The sequence below is a fragment of the Epinephelus fuscoguttatus genome, linkage group LG2, assembly GCF_011397635.1.
Source record: "Epinephelus fuscoguttatus linkage group LG2, E.fuscoguttatus.final_Chr_v1".
Taxonomy (NCBI): domain Eukaryota; kingdom Metazoa; phylum Chordata; class Actinopteri; order Perciformes; family Serranidae; genus Epinephelus; species Epinephelus fuscoguttatus.
In genome coordinates this window covers 167,684-182,442 of record NC_064753.1, presented here as the reverse complement: position 1 = coordinate 182,442, position 14,759 = coordinate 167,684, and the positions used below count along the sequence as shown (strand labels likewise).

General features: G+C 39.7%; 1 protein-coding gene across 4 annotated transcripts in view; it reads right to left on the bottom strand.

Annotated features, from left to right (window-relative positions):
- The window catches only part of il16 (interleukin 16), a 56,780-nt gene that overhangs the window by 3,132 nt on the left and 38,889 nt on the right, over positions 1–14,759 (bottom strand). For all 4 annotated transcript variants that reach the window (XM_049602913.1, XM_049602895.1, XM_049602905.1 and 1 more), the window contains 2 exons: positions 10,144–10,375; positions 9,767–9,895 (listed from right to left, as the gene is read on the bottom strand). In XM_049602913.1, the coding sequence (XP_049458870.1) occupies positions 9,767–9,895; positions 10,144–10,375 (361 nt within the window). The remainder of the gene's footprint in view (positions 1–9,766; positions 9,896–10,143; positions 10,376–14,759) is intronic.

The following is a 14,759-nucleotide window of genomic DNA, read 5'->3' as shown; positions in this document are numbered from 1 at the left end:
GCACTAATTAGTGGGTATCGGTGTCTATGGTCACACAGTCACCACCTAGCTTGTCAGCAGCGTGTATCGGTGTCTGTGGTCACCACCTAGCTTGTCAGCTTATTATTATATTATTAAGCCTTTATTTAATACATGTAAAATCACGCTGATACCGGAGGTCTCATTTTCAAGTATGACCTGTATCACAGCACCAACATCCACATCAAGTTACAGAGCCACAGACAATACAATACAGCACAAGCTTAGCTCGTTAACTAGCTAACCAGCCAGCTCACGGTTAGCCTTCGAGCAAGTCCGGGGATGCGTCGAAGTCAGAGCCTGACAGAGAAGCGTTAGGCATTTAGGGAGAGAATATTTTGAACAAAAGGCTGAGGCTGTGTGAGGTTTGAAAATAAAGGTCCACCACGTTAGTTAGCTAACATGATGCAATGTTAACGTTGTCATATGAGCAGTGTAATGTTAACGTAACATTAAGGCTATACTTGTGTATGTAAATTAAAAAGTGGCGAACTGTGTGAAATTACAATAAGGTGTGTAACATATAAAAAAACTAATGTGACATTTGACTGTCACATATAAAATATTAAGAAGACTAGTGTATGATATAGACCTGTAGTTACACAACAATAGATAATGCACAGACAGAATATGAGGACTGTGATGGCCACCACCTTTTTGTTTTGCTAAAATAAATTATGATCTGTTGAACACTGAAGTAATTTAAGGCGTATTGTTTGCATGTAAAGGTGTCTGTGAAGTAGGTAGCTAACACATATATTACTTTTAATATCTGTTTGTCTGTGTAAAGTTTTCCTCTAGGTGACCCAGACAGACTGGACCAGTGGACACTCAACACGAGGAGACAGAACTGGACTCCAAACAAGACTTCCCGTCTGTGCAGTGAACACTTGAGAGTCATCACTTCAGCACTGACTCCAGGATAAAGACACCTTTTTTCATACAGTACCTCACAAAGAGTCAAGAAACTTATTAGTTTAAAATGATGAATTATTGTCCATAATACATTTAAATGCATTACATAAATTACTAGTTGTCATACATTACTAAGTACTCGATTAGGGCACAGCTTGCTCTGTACTATTACTGACACACCAGTGCACCAGTGCACCTGATGCAAAAGGCCAAATGAAGATTTTATCAATCAAGGAACATGACATGTATTTACCGACTTTAACATTTTAGTGCCTTTTATGCAAAGACCCTTTATCAAAGTGAGAATTACTACCTTTGTCCCCACACACAGTCTGTGAAGAACCAATGGAATAAAATATTCTCATAATGAGACAGCCAAACATAGCATGATTCCACAGTGGCAGTGAGCTTTGAGAACAGTTCAGTTTCCTTTTGATAGCAACAATTATTTTAATGTGGATGAATTGCATACTGTACATTCATACTCCATTTGTCTTGGTAGTACACTGTTAAATTTAAAATCACATTCAAATATAAAGTCAAATATCTACAGAACATTAAGATCATTTTGGTGGTGAGTGGGCTTTTAACCAAGACAGGCTGTAGTCAATGTTTTCTACCTGTGTTTTTAACCTGTCATCTTTCTCTCATGTAGGACACTTGAGGAAAGTTACAACACCTCAGCCAATGTGATATTTATTCCACAGTAAAGAGGCTGTTTCACAAGAAATTAAGATTTTGCAAATTATGACACTGGGTCCTAATTCATAGGTTTTATAATTACTGTTATAAATCGTTTCATTTATTTCATATGTACTTTTTGTAACCTTTTAATATGGATGTTTTCATGAATGCAAGCTTTGACTTAATTTTGTTAAACTGTTTGTGTAACGGTTATAACTTTTGCTATATAAAATGGATCAGAAAAAATTTACTTTAGAGTAAAAGCAAATTTTTTGAAAGCTGTCATTCATCAGTTTCCTGTGATGATTGGAAATATAGTGGTGATTTAATTCATTAACAAAATATAATAGTTATTAATGGTATCTTAATGTTTTCATTTATGTCTTAACATTTACCCAAGTTTGCATTTATCTTAGCAGAATGTAAAAAAAAAAAAAAAAAGAAAAGCTGATGTTATGTGCTGGTTTTGTTTGAACATTTCTTTAACCCTTAGATGGTTTCTGTATCCTGGGAGATACAGACATTTGGCAGGCTGTAGGGGGGAGGGGCATTAAGTATCTGCACTAAATATCATGAGAAAGTCTTAAGGGGGGATGGATCAAGTACCCAGGTCATGTGACTTTATGGCAGCATTCAAAACTAAATTGATACATTTATGTCACACTCCTACGTGGATAGAGACACTGGCCATGAGGTAAGTGTTGTTATTTTTCTTGTTAATTGTGTTTTGAGGGGATTTGTTTTTGAAAATATTGTTCTTTATGGATAATTTTATGTATTCTGGTTGAAAAATAATGAATTACATTTACACAACTTTGAGAAACAGGCATTGAATGTCTGTATCCTGGGGGATACGTTGTCCAGATAGGGGTATATAAATAAGCATAATCACTCTCAGATATACTTATGTTTTGAAGCCTATACTCTACAGATAATCAATAATATAAAGGTGTTAAATGTTGATTACACTTCATTTTACTCTTAAATGTGTATTACTGATTAATTCACCGGTGTACATATGTTTTCAGGGAATTTCTACCATTACTTTCTATGGTACAAGAAAGAGAGAGGTGGCATCTGTTGTGTTGCCACCTGATGGTTAATCTGATTCAGAGGAAGATGAGGGAACCAGTGAAGATGAGGAAGATGAATTGGGCCTCAGAAGTTTGGGTACCATTCGAAAGAACTGCTTGATGGGTTGTACATTGGAAGAAGATCGAGACCTCCTACGAAGAGGAAGAGGCAGCTTTGACTTTCATGTAGACAACGATGCAAAGTTTGCTGTGGTCAAATGGGCAGACAACAAAACTGTCACCTTGGTGAGCTCCTGTGCTTCTGTCAACCCTGTTGGCCAAGTGAGACGCTACTCCAAACAGGAAAAGAAGAAGATAAGTGTGCCATGCCCGAAGATTGTATCTGAGTACAACACTCACAACATTGCCTGAAGGACTTTAGGCTGGATGTTGCCAAAGGACTCATCTACCCTGAAAAGCAAAAAAGGGGTCGCCCCTCCAAAGGAAACGAAGACAACACACCACCAAGAGTAATCAAACAGCCAAAAGATCCCAGGCCTGTGGATGATATGAGATATGACGGGATTGACCATTTCCCTATCGTGTCAGTGAAAGGCCGATGCAGGATGTGCCAGGATGGACAGACCTCCATCGTGTGTCAGAAGTGCAAAGTGAGGCTTTGCATTGTCACTGGCCAAAACCCTTGCAACTGTTTCCACAGCTTCCACTGCCAGTAGGCTATTTCTAGTGTAGGAGCTCCACAGGGGAGATGTTTGCATAAGAACAGGAATAAGACGTTATGTGTAATGTTAGTAGCTCGTTGTTTATTCAAAGCTAGATTTGTTTCCAATGACTTGTGTTCAGTTTTTCCCCCACTTTTTTTAAACTTTGTTTACAAGACATGAAAAAAGTAACTAATTAATTGCTTATAATATGTTTTAAAAGTTTACAAATGAAATATTTGAAAAATTTGAAATTGGTAAATTTATACCCTGAACGGGCAATGTATCCTGGGAGATACAAACTGTAAAATGAAAAATAAAGGTCATATTTTGAAAAAAATCATGAAATTGTGTTATTTTAGCCTAGAAAAAATAAAAAAAATTTATATGTGCTTGCCCATTTAAGGGTTAAGACAAATGAAGAAATTTCACTGAGAAACTATTCTCCTTTTGTGAAAAACAAGGAAATATCTGCACACTGAATAGTTTTAAGTCCCGTATGAGGTATTATTTATTTGTGACGTTGTGACATATGAGAAGATTCTGTGGGTATTGCTCGGTATTGAGGCTTATATAGTGAGGCTAAAAAAACGTAACACACAGTTGGCTGATTACAGTGCCCTCCAAAAGTATTGGAACAGTGAGGCCAATTCCTTTATTTTTGTTGTAGACTGAAAATATTTGAGTTTGACATCAAAAGATGAATATGGGACAAGAGATCAACATTTCAGCTTTTATTTCCAGGCATTTACATCTGGATCTGATACACAACTTAGAAGATAGCACCTTTTGTTTGAACCCACCCATTTTTCATGAGAGCAAAAGTATTGGAACATGTCACTGACAGGTGTGTTTTGTTGCCCAGGTGTCTCCCAATTACATTGATTATTCAAACAATAAATAGCACTGAATGTCTGAGCTCAGTTTCAGATTGAGTACGATAGATTTTGCCTGTGCAGACTGCATTTAGAGGTGGAACCAACATGAAAACCACAGAGCTGTCTATGGGTGAAAAAGAAGCAATTGTGAATCTGAGAGAAGATGGACAATCAATCAGAGCCATTGCACAAACATTGGCCATAGCCAGTACAACCATTTGGAATGTCCTGAAGAAGAAAGAAACCACTGGTGTACTAAGCAACAGACGTCGAACAGGTAGACCAAGGAAAACATCAGCAGTTGATGAGAGAAACATTGTGAGACCTGTAAAGAAAGACCCTAAAACAACTGTTAGTGACATCAGCAACAACCTCCAGAGGGCAGGAGTGAAGGTATCACAATCTACTGATCGCAGAAGACTTCATGAACAAAAGTACAGAGGCTACACCAGAAGATGCAAACCACTCATTAGCAAGAAGAATAGGAAGGCCAGGCTGGAATGGGCCAAAAGGTACAGAGATGAGCCGCAAAAATTCTGGGAAAAAGTTTTATGGACTGATGAGACAAAGATTAACTTTTTCCAAAGTGACAGAAAGGCGAAAGTTTGGAGAAAGAAAGGATCTGCTCATGATCCCAAACATACAAGCTCATCTGTGAAACATGGTGGAGGTAATGTCATGGCTTGGGCTTGCATGGCTTCTTCTGGGACGGGCTCTTTCATCTTCATTGATGATGTAACACATGATGGCAGCAGCAAAATGAACTCAGAAGTCTACAGAAACATTTTGTCTGCTAATTTAAAGAAAGATGCAACCAAACTGAATGGGAGATTCTTCATCATGCAGCAAGATAACGACCCAAAACACACTGCCAAAACAACAAAGGAGTTCATCAGGGGCAAGAAGTGGAAGGTTTTAGACTGGCCAAGTCAGTCTCCAGACTTAAACCCAATAGAGCCTGCATTTTACCTGCTGAAGAGGAGACTGAAGGGAGTAACCCCCCAAAACAAACAACAACTGAAAGAGGCTGCGGTGAAAGCCTGGAAAAGCATCACAAAAGAAGAATGCAAAAGTTTGGTGATGTGATCAGTGGATCACAGGCTTGATGCAGTTATTGAAAGCAAAAAACTAGACTTCTAACAGAGCAGCAAACAAAGGTTACTCTCCAAAATCTTCTCAGGCTCTGCTGCTGGGTGTAAGGTGCTTATCTTCAAGTACAAATTTAAAATAATCAGGCCCACACAGAAATGGACTGCTTAATTTTTGTCAGTGACAATGTTAAACATTAATGCTTTATGTTTTATCTGTAGTTTATGATTTGTTTGCCCTTTCAATTGACAGTCAGATTTGATTGTGAAATACAACATTCAGTCAGTAACAAAGACAAAAGGAAATGCAAATGTAAATAGAATTTATTGAAATTTTAAACAAGTTATAGATGAATATCAAAAACTCAACATTAGCCATGACAAGCCTGGGCTATGTTCAGGTCTAACAAAATGTGTCCTAAAGGCCAAATTCAAAAGCAGTGACACTGCCAACTGTAAGCAGTTCACTACGTTTGGAGGTGGTCTTTAAGACGATTAACTAATTTACTTAAAAACATATCATTTCTCCTAGGTGTGAGATGAATGTGTCTGATGTGAGGGTGCTCAATTATGGCACCATTTAAACTATGAACAAATGTAGCCATAACACTGTTAACAAATTTCCTGGCCTTATCAATTTGTGCTGCATTGCCACCAGCCTCCCACCTGCACCTTTGGGCCAATGAAGAAATATTATCTTAATGCCAAGATGCTGGAGGTGAAGCTGGTGCAGGTCCTCCTCCATCATGCTGACCAGCTTGACACTGCTGACCTTCCCCATGTCATTGCCGCCACACTGGATGATGAGGACATCTGGTGCTGCTCTTCCTTACAGGGAGTGGAAAAAGAAGGAGAAAAGGCCTCTCTACTGCAGTCCACTCCAGCCAAACCAGCAGACACGGACGCCCGGCATGCTGAGGGTGCTTCCCAAGGTCGCAACACCTCAAAATATAGATGACAGTCTTTTAAATGCTTTCTTTTTGTCCTTGGAAGACAATGTAATATTATCTGTCTGAAGTCAAGTAGCCAAATACTTAGAGTTTCTGCTGTGTGTAGCAGGCGTGGTGGAGACATAACGTTAACAAGTGGCCATGACCTCAACGCCGGTGATGTATTCAAAAAAATTAACATCTTGTAACAAGTGTAACACTGCCTTTCTTTCACAATTTCTACATTTCTTTATCATGTTCTAGATGATAATCTCGCAATGCGCTGTTGATAACAGTAACGTTAACGTTACAGATACATTTCAGTCCCCTTCGACTTTTATCAATGTCACGTTACCATAATTAGAGTTCTATATTTAAAAATGTTGAAACATTTTTTAAGATTGTGTAATCTCAAAAACAGCTGAATCATTGTTTCAAGATTTGTTGTATAATGTTAGTTTCAGGTAAACTCAACTTACCTCAAGTTTCGTGAAGGAGCTGGCACCAAGCGGGAGCAGCCAACACCACAGGACTTGCCAAAGTAGCGTAGCTTGTTAGCCTAGTAGCTTGTTAGCCTAGCTTGTTAGCCTTAGCTAACATAGCAGCGTCGAGCAAGATGGGCATGTTTTGGCAACCAGGCTTCCTTTGGCCCGCGTCTTTGCCCATTTTTGATAGTCCGGGAGTTGGGCGGAGTCAGGCACTGCTAAGATAGTGATGTCCAGAGCGGTTTCAAATCCACTCTTCAGAAACGGATGGGTGACGTCACGGTGACTACGTCCATTATTTTTATACAGTCTATGATTTTAGTGTTATTGGGCCTCATTCACCAACCACTCTCATTTTTTTATATTCGCTCCAGACAATACTGAATAGGCCCATAACAGCTCGTTTGGCATTTACTTTCTGTAGAACTACCACCACTTTAGAATTTTTGAAGTTTTTTTGTTTTGTTTTATTACAGTATGTTTGGAGTTGTTTGGCATTCTTGACTTTATTCTCTCAAATTTTTCTCTCATTCTTCCCCTTTAATTTCTGTATGCACATGGCCTTACAGTTTCATGCCCTTTTATGGGAATTTGCAGGGCATCTATCTATGCCAATTAGGATCAACTAGCACATGTGTTCAGCTTACGAGGACAATGGGATTAATCATCATAAGAACACAGGTGTGAACAATTTAGCCATTCATGAACACATCATCAATCTGAAGCACACTTTTCATAGGACCCTTCTTATTTAAAACAAAACTTAAAACTTAAAAAACTAGTCCATACCCATTGGTAGCTTTGTCACCTTCTACCTATGCCAATCCTCAATGCCTATGTGCAGTTTCACATAGATTGACCACGTCAGTGAGTAGAAAAACTTGGGACAGACAGAATGACTGACTGACAGAATGACACACTGACAGTTTCCATGATTATGTACAGCATACCATACCATGACTTAGTCATACCAAAAATTAGAAAAAAAAAACAACAACATTCGGCCATAGTGGGAGCCACAGCAGGAGCCACAGCAGGAGCCACAGCGATTGATCGCATTTTAGCCATTTTTAAGCATTTTTCTGTTGTTATAGCGCCACCCAGTTGCCAATTAGAGTTAAATTTCTCCAGTCACCTTGAGGCGTCCTGTTCTACATATCTACCAAGTTTAGTAAAAATCAACATGGCGATTAGGCCTATATAAGAAATTAGCTTTCTAGTGCCCCCATTTTGTTTGATCGGGTCGATAATGGAGGGGTCCCCTCAGATTATTATGTGATTATGCCTACAAAGTTGCGTGGTGATCGGTGAAACCCTTGAGATGTTATACACCTTTATGTGATGAGCCACGCCCTCCACAATATTCATTGCCTTATAGAAGCTCAGTTTTAGTAAGTTTTCCAACTTTTGCCAAGATATTGGTCCCTAGATTATGTTCACCGAGTTTCATGCAGATCGGTCAAACTTCCTAGGAAGAGATCAATTATAATTGTTTTTCAAAAAATTCAAAATGGCAGAAAATCTATATAACCGGAGGTTATGGGTTCTTGAGGCAAATTTGTTTCTTGTGAGGAGAGGCATCTATGTGCAAAGTTTCATGTCTCTACATCATACGGGGCATGAGATATGCCCATTCAAAGTTTGCAATTTCAGTCAGTTGCTATAGCGCCCCCCTTTGGCCAGTTGATGTAATATTGCTTCATTCGCATCCTCCCATGACCCTCTACCACTTTCACATGGATTGACCAAGTCAGTGAGGAGAAAAACGTGGAACAGACACACAGACACACCCATTGATAGAGATTTCGTCATTATATAATACGATTTTCGTCATTATATAGTAAGATATTGGTGAATGAGGCCCACTGAATATTATGTGTTATTATGGTGGCTGCGGCTCAGGAGGTAGAGCAGGTTGTCTACTAATCTAAAGATTGGCGGTTCAGTCCCCGGCTCCTCCAGTTCTTATGTCAAAGTATCAGTGGCAGGTGGCACCTTGTATGGTAGCCTTGGCCACCAATGAAATGTGTCGTATAAAAAGCACTTTGAGTGGTCAGAAGACTAGAAAGGCGCTATACAAGTGCAATCCATTAACCATTTTTACAATGTCAGTACAGGCTGTACCACCAATATGAAAGGGAGGTGGAAATAAGACACTGATTGAAATTGGTGAATATTATGTGTGTGACAATGTCAGAATACATGCCGCCACAATGACAAAATTCTCCTTATGGTAATTAGCGATGATTTTTATAAACTATCATAACCGGAGGAACTTGGATCGGACAACTGTGCAGCCACCACTAGTCACGCTGGGATTTCCATCAACACCAAAGCTGTAGAGGGGATGGTTGTGTTAAATGATCGGTGGGTATGGCTCCAGAGAGAGCAGATCCCTTCTGCTGTGTGACTGTGTCTGGGTGCATTGTCCTTCATATTAACATGTACTGTATTTGCATGATTCTTTTTGGGCTGGACTGTACCAATGGGCCAGTGCTGTAACGGCTAAAGTCTGTGACTGAGTGCCGCCATGTCCTGTTTCAAACTGAAAGTCCTTTTTTCAAATTGAAAGCTCTCTAGTGTGTCATACACAGTCCAGCCATATACTAGGTTTTGACTTAGTCTTGTTATGTAACAGAAAGCCAATTAAACCAGAGACAAGGACTGACCAAGCATAATTTTCAGTAGTTTACAGTTTTACATAAAGTAGCTGCAGTAGCTGCTACAGACATGAGTACTAGTACTCATATCTGTAGCTGCAACTCCAAGCTCCATTTCAAGTTTTGAAAATAACTGTATCCCAGAAATGAATCAGTCTGTCTTCTGTCATGGAAATCTGAATTGCCTATTCTCTCTGTGGTAATATTCATTCACAGTGCTCTCAGAAATCATTGACTGTCCATTTCAATAAATAAACAGAAACACTTTTTTTTTTAACCTGACGGTTAATTAGTAGTGACTACTTTTGAATTTACTGGAAATAATTTCATTTGTAATATAATGAAATCATTCAATGTCCACAACATGAGTGTACCTTTAAAGATCCTGTTGATGACTAAAGGTCTGTCTCCATGGATTGAGCCTTTTCCTCCCTCCAAAGTAAACCCAACTCCTCCAGTTCCTTTCTCCAGCTCCACACTCAACGGTGATTCCTGTTCCTCCACTGCAACACAAAACACAAAATACAAAACAAGGAAAACGTAGCCTGCATACCTTTATTGTACAGCGAAAAAAAAAAAAAAAAAAAAATCATGTTAAAATGTTAAAAGGTGTAATTTATCTCATAATACAAAATGTGAAACCTACATGAGCCACAGCACTTATTGTCTTTTACAGAGGTATTGGAGAGAGTTGGAGAGGCTCAAACACTGGAGGTGTCTGGATTACACCCTTGTGAGTTATATGTCTCACCTATAGGTTTGGGCTCTTCGCTCCTGCAGCCTCCTCCCTCTCGTCCTTTCTCTTCTGCTCTCTTGCAGATGACCACCACAGCCAGCTTCAAACTGCGGGCCTGACGTACAGCAGCAGTGGCATCAGCATGTGTGACACCCCGCAGTGTTTGTCCATTTATAGACAACACTTCATCCCCTTTCTGAATGGTGCCCTCTTGAGCTGCTAGGCCACTGGGAAACACTCTGTGGACCTGGACAGAACACAATCAATCAGTCAGTTCAATCAATTTTATTTATAAAGCCCAATATCACAAATTACAATTTGCCTCAGAGGGCTTTACAGCATACGACATCCCTCTGTCCTTTGGACCCTCACAGGGGATAATAATAATTAACAATAATAATCATATGTGTATAATAACAGTAGAAGTATCACTAATAATAACAGCAGCAGTAGGAGGCATTAGGCAGGGCCACAGCAGCAGCCCAACCATGGCACAGCATCCAGGTGTAGCTGCGATACGAGTCAACCTGCCAGACAGTGGAGCACAAAGGCTCCAGAGAAGAAGCCGAGTCAGCGAGCTGCAGTAACAGGACATGAATTTTAACCAACTATTCAGAAACTAAGGAGAGCGAGAGAACGAGAGAAGGGGCTCTGTGTATTATAGGAGGTCCCCCAGCTGACTAGGTCTATATCAGTCTAACTAGGGGCTGGTCCAAGGCAAGCCTGAGCCTGCCCTAACTATAAGCTTTATCAAAAAGGAAAGTCTTAAGTCTAGCCTTAAATGTGGGTACAGTGTCTGCCTCCCGGACTGTAACAGGAAGATGATTCCACAGAAGGGGAGCCCGATAGCTGAAGGCTCTCGCTCCTGTTCTACTTTTAGAGACTTCAGGAACCACAAGTAACCCTGCATTTCAGAATGTAGTGTTCTGGTGGGAAAATGGGGCACTATGAGCTCTCTAAGATATGACAGAGTTGTTGTTAGGAGATGGGTTTTAAATTGAATTTTGGATTTTACAGGGAGCCAGTGCAGAGAAGCTAAAACAGGAGAAATGTGATCTTGTTTCTTACTTCCTGTCAGTACATGTGCCTCCGCATTCTGGATTAGCTGGAGAGTTTTTAAAGACTTATTAGAGCTACCTGATAGGGAATTACAGTAATCCAGCCTAGAGGTAACAAAAGCATCAACCACTTTTTCTGCATCTTTTTGGGACAGGATAGGCCTAATTTTTGCAGTATTATGAGATTTGAGAGCAAAAGTATCAATATTGCAATCAAAAAATGTTTTATTGCAAGTAAAAAGTGATTGATTAAAAAATGCAAATCCAAAAGTTTTGTTTGCAAATCCTAAAGTTTTGTTTGTGAATAATTTTCAAAAAGTTTTGCGAGTAAAAAGTTGAACCTGATGGGCAGGGCCTAAACTGAAAGCTGTAAGACATGTCCCTATTGGCCAGTCTCAATCGGAATGACAGTTTGCAAAGCATTTTTTTTTCTTCTTCTCCCAGTTGGCGGATTGCAAACAATTTAAAGATGCACACCACCACCCACTGTACAAGAGTGTGCAAAATCATGTCATTTAGCCTGTTTCTTAAATTCTACTCATCAGCCAAGTACGCTTGTAAAGCAACATGGGAGTTCTGTGGTTCACGGGGAATTCAGTGCAGGAGCTGTGGCGAAAATCAATTCTTAAACTGAAGTTTTTCTGGCTCCGGTGTCCAAAAAAACAAAAACAAGCTAATAAGGCCCTCTTCTCCTGCATCAATTCAAGTGAAGAAACACAAGCCGCAGACTCCAAACTACCTTTGCAATTAAGTCTGGGGCAGGACAATTCACAGTGTTGAGTTTTTATTTTGTAGCCATCTTATATTTCAGTTGTAACATAATAACTGTAACTTATCTGACCTTACATCATGGTAACTGTATGTCCATTGACTGACTGCAGTTGTAAATGTGTGCTGCAAAGAACTGCAAAATGTTTCTATAGCTAGCTAGCTCAAGCAATTAGCTGAACAACACGACAGCAATCAGACCTGGGGTTTGAGTCAACACCTGCATTTATTTGTTTCAATGTGTAGCACCAGTAAGAGTTTAAGTGAAAATAGGCTTTCAAATGGACCTGTTATGCTTATTACATTTTTTCCTTTCCTTTTCTTTTTTTTTATGTTTTATTGGTGAAATTACGTGACAACAGACAAGGTGACATAGGGGACAAATACATTACACCAAGTGGATTTAAAGTACAAACAGTGGACACACAGTACAAACAGAACAGAACAGAAAACAACATAAAGTTACAATGATATGTATATAGGTAGGGGTGTGTGTGTGTGTGTGTGTGTGTGTGTGTGTGTGTGTGTGTGTGTGTGTGCATGAAAAACAGATGGCATGGTATTATTATGTCCAATATAAGGATCAAATTGTGGAGAATCTGGCAGAGCTTACGATGTGGAGCATCTCCATATAGAAAATAGTTTTCACAGTTATATGTGTATTGCCCCATCTAAGCAGCTAACTGACGCTAGCTTAATTAATTAGCCGACAACACAACAGCAATCAGACCTGGCGCTGAATGACCTGCATTTATTTGTCAAAATGTGTGGCCACACTTGGAGTTTAATTGGGAATCTGCTTTTACTATACGTTTACAGTAGATGTACAACATGTTTTTTACTTGGAGCTCTGTCACATGGTGGCTGTTCACAATATTGTTACTAAACAGTGTAGTTGGTCCCAAGTTATACAGCTGGGGAGGTATTTATGTAGTAAAAGAACATTGTGTGTATTTCTCTCTCTACATGTGTTTGAATAGGGATGTGTGGTCCGCTGATTTTACAGTGGACAACACTGTTAAGCATTTTAGATGTTGACTGTTGCAATATCAGTTTAAGTTACTTAATTTTCCTCTGTCTTTTAGAGTACATCATAGCAGAGTTCTGGTACCCAACACCTCTCCACCACAGCCAGATTCCATGATGTAAGATGCAAGACAGACCCTCCACAAACCATTTCTGTGGCTGTAAGCGGCCTACAGCTAAGCACTGGGTGTACAACCTAACATTAGCTCTTATAGCCTTCACAACTTCACAACTCATAAAGAATACTTATAGGTTGTGATCCTGAATCTTCATATTTGCCCAACAAAGTGGGAACTGCCCCGTCTTTCAGGAGTAACCGCTGTGAAAATCCAGCTGTATTTATAGCCAGTTTGTGACACAGTCCTCAGGAAAATGGAGGGAACACAATAAAATGTCCAGGTTCTATTGTTAAGGAATAGTGTTAAAAATAAATTCCAAACACTTATTCTTCGTCTCTTTTTCCTTTAGCAGTCTAAACAAGGGTAATTTGCGGTTTGTTGGGGGGCATGGGTCAGTGGCCCACAGGCAGGTATTGTATGCATAGATAATGTTACATAATGATGTAACCAAGTTCTGGAAGTAAAGGCAGGAATGCAAATGACGCATTTCAGGCAGCTGAGGAGCTGTGTCTGTGGGGAGAGAGCTCCCTTCAGCTTGGACTTTGGCCTTTTTTACTTAGCAGATCTTATAGAATCATAAAAATGCTATTTAAATCACTAAAGACAAGGGAAACACCCAAAAAGCATAATAGGTCCTCTTTAAAGTAATCAAAAATATGATGAAAAAATGCTGTTGTCAAGGGAACCATGGCAAAGTTAACTTCCAGGTTGGCCTACAAAAAAACATCACCCCTGCATCACTCTGGGACCAAAAAAAGCTAAGCTTAAAGACATTGCTAGCAAAGGTAAAGGCTGCTGTCAAATGTGGAAGATCAGATGATGAAAATTCTATAGGACTTTTTGACAAGGGATATACTAAACTATGACTTTGGAACCCTGATTGATAATTAAAATAATAATAATGACAATAATAATAATAACAATAACTAAAGTTGTCATCAAAACTAGAGATTGAGGGATTTTGGAGTTCTTGACATAGGAGTGGTTGGCACGATTCACTTTTGTACAGTATTAAATAAACAGCATGTATGTTCCAAAAGTATTTATTCAAAAAGATAATAAAAGCACAAATACACCAAACTGAATAAGCCTAAAGACTAAGGAACAAAAATAAAATAAAAAGTGTATGTGGTGTGTGTTACTGCCTGAGCCTATGCTCAGAAAGAAAATGTGTAAAGTGGAAACTTTGAGTTCCCTGTCAGTATTAATATAGCCTACTGACTATTGTAAGAGCTGACCTAACCCCCCCACAAGACCCCCTGAGGGACGTGGTCATAAGGCTTCTTCAAGTCTACAAAGCACATGTGGACTGGATGGGCAAACTCCCACAACCCCTCTAGCAGCTTTGCAACGGTAAAGAGCTGGTCCACTGGTCCACGGCCAGGATGAAATCTGCATTGCTCGTCCTGAATCCGATCCAGCACCCTGGAGTAAACTTTATCCAGGAGGCTGAGCAGTGTGATAGTCTGATAGTTGGAGCACACCCTCTGGTCCCCTTTTTTGAAAATGGGAACCACCACCCCGGTCTGCCACTCCGCAGGCACCGTACCTGACCCCATGCAACACTGAAAAGGCATGTCAACCAAGACAGCCCAACAATGTCCAGAGCCTTCAGCATCTCGGGTGAATTTCATCCACACCTGGTGCCTTGCCGCTGCAG